Source organism: Theobroma cacao, chromosome 2 (genome assembly GCF_053813885.1).
Source record: "Theobroma cacao isolate CCN51 chromosome 2, ASM5381388v1, whole genome shotgun sequence".
NCBI lineage: Eukaryota > Viridiplantae > Streptophyta > Magnoliopsida > Malvales > Malvaceae > Theobroma > Theobroma cacao.
This window is the reverse complement of record NC_142640.1, coordinates 2,723,658-2,730,020: the sequence shown is the minus strand read 5'-3', so window position 1 is coordinate 2,730,020 and position 6,363 is coordinate 2,723,658. Positions and strand designations below refer to the sequence as shown.

At 37.4% G+C, this 6,363-nt stretch overlaps 2 protein-coding genes across 2 annotated transcripts; both read right to left on the bottom strand.

The window, feature by feature from the left end:
* Nucleotides 1-307: 307 nt before the first annotated feature.
* Nucleotides 308-2,558, bottom strand: GGR (geranylgeranyl reductase). The gene is made up of 2 exons (XM_007041658.3): nucleotides 2,050-2,558; nucleotides 308-1,024 (listed from the first exon to the last, which is right to left on the bottom strand). The coding sequence occupies exons 1-2, from the start codon at nucleotides 2,407-2,409 to the stop codon at nucleotides 359-361; spliced, it is 1,026 nt and encodes a 341-aa protein (XP_007041720.3). The 5' UTR covers nucleotides 2,410-2,558; the 3' UTR covers nucleotides 308-358.
* Nucleotides 2,559-3,092: 534 nt separating this feature from the next.
* On the bottom strand, nucleotides 3,093-4,671 carry LOC18607475 (acetylserotonin O-methyltransferase-like). Its single transcript, XM_007041657.3, has 2 exons — nucleotides 3,772-4,671; nucleotides 3,093-3,517 (listed from the first exon to the last, which is right to left on the bottom strand). Exons 1-2 carry the CDS (start codon nucleotides 4,534-4,536, stop codon nucleotides 3,221-3,223), a joined length of 1,062 nt encoding a protein of 353 aa, XP_007041719.1. The 5' UTR covers nucleotides 4,537-4,671; the 3' UTR covers nucleotides 3,093-3,220.
* Between the last annotated feature and the right edge of the window lie 1,692 nt (nucleotides 4,672-6,363).

Below are 6,363 nucleotides of genomic sequence, written 5' to 3'. Positions count from 1 at the left end.
CATGTTACTGGCCCTCAATCAAATGAATATAAGTGGGAGAACAAACAAGAGACTCCAGGACTCCTTTAATGACGGATTGTTTTCTTTGTCGACGTCCAATTTGCAGCATTTTTGCTGCCAAAAAGATAGTGTTGAGGAACAAACTAAATGAACTGCCAAGAGGCCAGAAATAAGCACACCTCTGGCCATGAGGCGTTAGCTAAATGCAAACAAAGTACCCTAGGGGCTCCAAAATATCAGCGTGTACTCATTTTTTTCCCCAAACTATGCTGATGATGTATTGTAGCAAATTTCAAGATCAACTAAATTCAATAACATTAAGCGCCTCATCAATTGCAGAATGCAAAAAAATGCATCATTAGCTCAAGTCATCAACATTGAAGTCTCTATAAAAAGCATAATCTATGAAGCTATATAGTGCTGCTACACTCTCACCATACTTGTCAAACCCATCCAATTCGCCCTTAGACTTGGTCTGAAGGTCTTCTGCCACCTCCATCGCCTTCTCAACCCCGTACATACTCACATAACTTTTACCTTTCTTTTGGTTCTTCTCAGTTTCCTCCTTTTCCACCAATTTTGCCTCCAAAACATCATTAACCACTTCATACAATACACCAACAGCTCTCCCATACCTTCTCAACCTTTCTATCTCATCATCTTCAGCACCAGCCAACAAACCCCCACACACTGCAGAGCACTCACTCATTTCACCATATTTTTTCTCTTGAATAAAATCAACAGAATTGGCGTCACCCTTGAGGTCTAGGAACTGCCCAGCAGCCATGCCAGCAGATCCCACTGTGCGGGCAATCTCAGCAATCACACGCAAGATGCGTGCCTCAGGAACAAGTTCAGTAGGTGTTTGAGAGACAATATGGCGGAAGCCAAGAGGGAAGAGTGCATCACCAGCCAGGATTGCCATGTCGACACCATAAATTGTATGGTTAGACGGTTGACCTCTGCGTACTGGATCATCATCCATGCAGGGAAGATCATCATGAATTAGTGAAGCAGTGTGAACCTGTGAAAAAGAGAGTGAAATTCAGTTATAACTTGCAGCTAAGCCAATGCAGTTTTAATAAAGTTATTGGAATTATATACTATCTGGTATCCATTCTAAACTACTTACAGACAATGTAAAAGCCAACTTCACTTTATATAAATACTTCCATACAGCCAAAAGATATCTCCTTGACTTCAGGGCTTAATCTTAACATAGAGATTGGTTATTGTCACGGCCTCTATTCAAATTTGGATGTTTAATTGCTTTGCAAAAGACAACATGAAATATTAAAACAAAGCTAAAACTATGAAGTTATATTGAAGTCTGAATTCCATGGCTCATGAATCTTAAACACTGTACTGAGGATAAAGGACTGAGTGTTTTCTTTCTTTTCATGTATTTCTCTGAATGAGTAAGATGCTTACCTCAGTTCAGGCAATGATATTGTGTAAATGCAATCCAAAAAGTCCTCAGGAAAGATTATTCTTCCCAGGTCAAAGTCAAACTTTAATTCTGGATAAAAAAAATGATCAGTCCTATCCCATTTATTCATGAATTAAGTATGATTAAGGCTGAACTCAGTGGACCAAAAATTTTAAAAGTATACGGCACAGTGAGTTGGGCATCACTGTATATAATCCTGGGAATCGTTCTCATTTTAGTATTCATGAGTTATTTAGGAGATTGATATTATTCAAATAACAATCCTAAAAGCATTGGGAAAGGTTACTTGTTTCATTAGATCCTAGTTCTAGTTGCAAACAACGATCAAATGAACCTCGATTCTATTAAAATTAAAAGGCATGAAAAAACTAACTAGGAGTCTATATTCCATACAGAACCTACTGCAGTACCAGCAAAGGAAGATTCTAAAAAAATTATCGACTTTTTTTACTTCAAATCAACAAATCCAACCAAAGTCTTGTACCATAATCCTTAGACAGATTCTTAAGCCTTGTTTACCCAAAGAAGGATCATATTTAACAGAAACTTACAATCTGAAAAACAGAGGAAGTTGGATAAAAGGAAAAAACAGGACCAACCATTTCAAGAGCACAAGCTGTAGGAAAAGCAGCGAGTCGGTTACCACCAAAGAGTTCATAAGCGGCGACACACATAACGGGAGGGGCTCGCTTAGCACCCTTTGCAAGAACAGAGTACCTCATAGCTTCATAGATCTGCTCTGGGTACTTGACCGGGATTGCTTCTTCAAGCTTCTGATTGATTTCTGCTATAAGGGTAGTCCAGTAAGTCTTTAAATCGAATTGGGTCAACTTTGATGGTTGGCTCGAAGCTGATAAAGATGTCGAAGAAAGGCACCGAATTGGGAAGTGAAAATTCCGGGGTTTCTTTGGAAGGTATAGATTTGGCCCTGATGTTATCACTGTTGAAAAAGCCAACATTTTTTGCTTCTTCTTCGTTCTCTGTTTTTCTCTGTATGAATTGATTTGAGATATTGCTGGTTGGATTTGTAGAAAGTGAAGTGAAATCGAATTGGAAAGTATCAAAGTCAACAGAGGGAAGCTACTGATTTGCCGAATGGACAAAAAAGATGAGATTTTTGGTGAGACAATCCACATACAATTAATCTGCCACGTCAGCATCTCCAAATAGATGTGGTTCATAGTTTTTAGGTCACTCTCTATCAGAGTGCAAGGTTCAAAAGTAGAATGGATTGAAACCTGAAGCACTGTGTTAGTAGGAACCCATTTCCTCCTCAGAGCCCAATTAAGTGCTCAAAAAGTTAAGTTCTTCGACTTCTGTCCCTCTTCAGTAAAGTTTAAGGGTCTTTTGTCAGAAAAAGGATATGAAAATGATCCATCTTTTTGATAAAAAAAAATTTCTTGAACTGTTAAAGGTGATTATATCCGACTCTCTTTCGGCAAAATCAGAGAATGGTCCATGCCCATCCGATACCAATGTCTGCCAGATTATTTGTCTGAATGTCATTGATCTCAAGCACAGGTACAAATTACTAAAATAAGAAACCATTTAGCTGAGCTTGTGTTTCAGATTTCTTTCATCCAGATCGGTTTTGGTTTTAGAGGAACAAGAAGAGCATACATGAAGATTGGTATCAAACAAATGGAACAAAAGAGAGAAAGCCCACTATTCAACAACAGAGCAAACATCTTTCACACTCACACAACAGGTTCTGTGGTTGGTTGGTAGTAAGTACAAGAACCATTATTTTATCACAATATGGGTTAATTTCTAAGGATAAGCTTCAATCACAGATTGCACTGCGCGGATGCGTTTTACGTTGATTCGGGTAAATCCGGCATGTCCAAGAACATACCTCCATTCCTTTAAGGTCCTCTCTTTGCCTTTGTTAGTGTGAGCCATCATCACCATGTCTAGCATCAACCTCAAGAAATCTAGCTTGTCATCTGTATCATCTTCAAGCACGGCTTCAACAATTATAACCTTCCCTTTGTCTTCCGGAATAGCTTCTCTGCATTTCTTCAGGATTTTTGTGCATTCTTCATCATCCCAGTCATGCAAAACCCACTGCAACAAACATATAGATTCATCAAACTTAACAGCTGGGGATTATTATAAGTAGGTTTAGAGAACTATTGTTTTCAGTTAAATTTGGTGTTGGCAAGTGTTAAATTGAAAGTCATTATTTGGTCAGGCAATAACTTTTTAAATTAAGCTTCAAGATTTTTTTTTTTATTATTATAACATCCATGGCCGCATTTCCTTTTGTCGGCCATGCATGCGCATAACCAAAGTTTAGGTTGAGGCCAGATCATACTAACCATAAAGAAAGCTGCATCTGCCTTTGGGATGGACTCGAACATGTCTCCTCCTACATTTTCAATGCCATCGAATTGAGTTGCAGCAGCCACAACATGAGGAAGATCAAAGTTGATGCCTCGAATCCAGGGGAATGCCTTAACCAACGTAGTCAAAGCAGTCCCATTACCTCCACCAACATCAACCAAACTTCCGAGCCCGTCAAACACTTCAGGACATCCTTCAATTATGGCTGGCACCGACACTCTAGCAGCGCAAGCCATCGCTTCGTTTATGAGTGTGCTATGACCAGGGTTCGCCTCAGCGTAGCTCCATATATCCTTCCCATGTGCTGCCTCGAATGGTGAATCCCCGCTTGCAAGGACGCGGGCTCTTAGACTATGCCATGGTGCTAGCATGACAGGGCTGCTCTCTAGTAGAACGAGAGCCGCCATGCTATTTACACCGCTGCTAGTCAAACGGCGAGACAAAGGTGTTTGTGCATAGCCGATGGAGCCTTGGCTGATAGGTTCCTCTTTGAACACTTGGTTGTGAACCATGAACCTCATAATGCGGTGAAGACGCGATGGTTCACACCCGAGGGCAGCCGATAGCTCGGACAGTGTCATGGGGCTTCCATGGTTTTCAATAGCATCAGCAATCCCAAGCTCAATGGCACACTTAACTACTGCCATCTCAACAAATCCGAAGATGTATCTCCAAACATCTATTGCTGCTTCAGCATCTTCTCCCACCCCTACCCCTCTCATTTTCATTTGATCGCCCATCTTGATCACTTCTATCTCTCTTTGAAAAACTTAGTACTTAACAACTCTTGACGGAGAAAGGTTTTGCCGAAGCTTCAATATATAGGGAGCTAAATGTAATAAATTTGGTGATGTAGCTCTCACCAGGATCCTAGAAGATCTAATGACTATTTACTTTCGAATTATATTTATCAGGAAATGGATGCGATTGAATATAGTTTGTTTCCTTTAGCGGCAAGAGATAAGTTGCATGGGCAGATTTTATGGTATCATGACACGTTGGGCTCACTCTGTCACCCGCACACTGTCTTTTGCTTCTATCTTCCCATCTTTATTCTTCAATAGGATCAGAAAAATTAATTAAATAATATAAATTTGATTATAAGATTTACATATTTATCATGTGTTTGGCTTTATGTTATATTTTTTACGATTTTCCATTTTCTTTTTCTCGTCCCTCCGACAAGAATAAGCTGAAATGGTGCATTACATGACCCTCACTATTACGTCTGCCTGGGAAAAACAATAGATTATTCATCGATTGGATTAGCCATGTGAGTATCCTAGAGGTGGTCTAATCAATCATGGATTATTAATTTGATCTCACCTTTCCATTGAATGGAAGGAGGGATTAACGGTTCATGGGTAAAGATACGGTTCACGATATTAACAATTGGATTAATGTTCAAAATATAAAGATTCGATTTATACAAATTATAATAAAAGTCTTAAATTTAACATTTTGATAGAGTACATAGATTAAATTCAGAATTTCACTTTTAAAGAATTATGAAAATACTTCTCAATCAAGAATACATGCATATTGTTTAAGACATTGAGATGCTAACGGATTTGTCATTTCCATTTATACATTTCAAGAATAGTCATATAATTAAAAAATAATTGTTATCCACATTACATGTTTTTTTTTTTGTTTTAAAAATTTCTTATCATTTTGATCATTGTCGATACATGGGTCAAAAATTTTAACTGAAATAAATTTTTACGATATTAACAATTAGACTAATATTAATAAATTTTAAGAGTGCATGGATCATCTCTAGATGATGAAGAAGCTGGGATCATCTATAGAAGATGAAGAAAAAAAAAAAATTCAAGTGGATTAACATGAACATGAAGTTGAGGACGGATTTGTCATCTCATTGATACATTTCATGAGTGGCCCTGTGAAACAAATTTTGCCACAAAATGTAGTATAAATCAGTTCATGTAAAATGTCACGGTTAACACTAACTCCTATTATCCGTTTTAGTCTGTTAGTCTCATGATTTTATCGTATAAAAAATATCTCACAAGTTAAAAGTAGTGTAAACCCTTATATACACAGTATCACTCTAGTACATAGTCGATGAGAGATTTATGACTCTTTTCTCTAAGATCATGATATCGTCCCTTACTCTCTATTCAAAGTTTCTTTTTGATATAAAATTTTATAACTTTATTAAGAGTATTATCATTATTTCAATGATTTGAAATTTATGTCATCAATCAGGATCGTGACACAAGACATTGATAAATGGCATGCGACAATAAAAAATTTGGAAAAAGAAGTAAAAATGAATTAGCTGTGTAGTGTGGGTCTCTTCAGAGATGTCAACGGGTAGAGTACCCGAACCCTAATCCTATTAAAAATCAAATATCCTAACCCTATTAACTACCCGAATAATTTTAAAAATTACTACTTTAACCCTAACTTTAATACATTCCCACTACCTTATAATTACCTTAACTCGTTTAAATACCCGATTAGATAAAAAAATTATTAAAATCTTCTTCATAGGTACCCAATTACCCAATTAACTATTTTAACCTCATAACTTCCCTTTA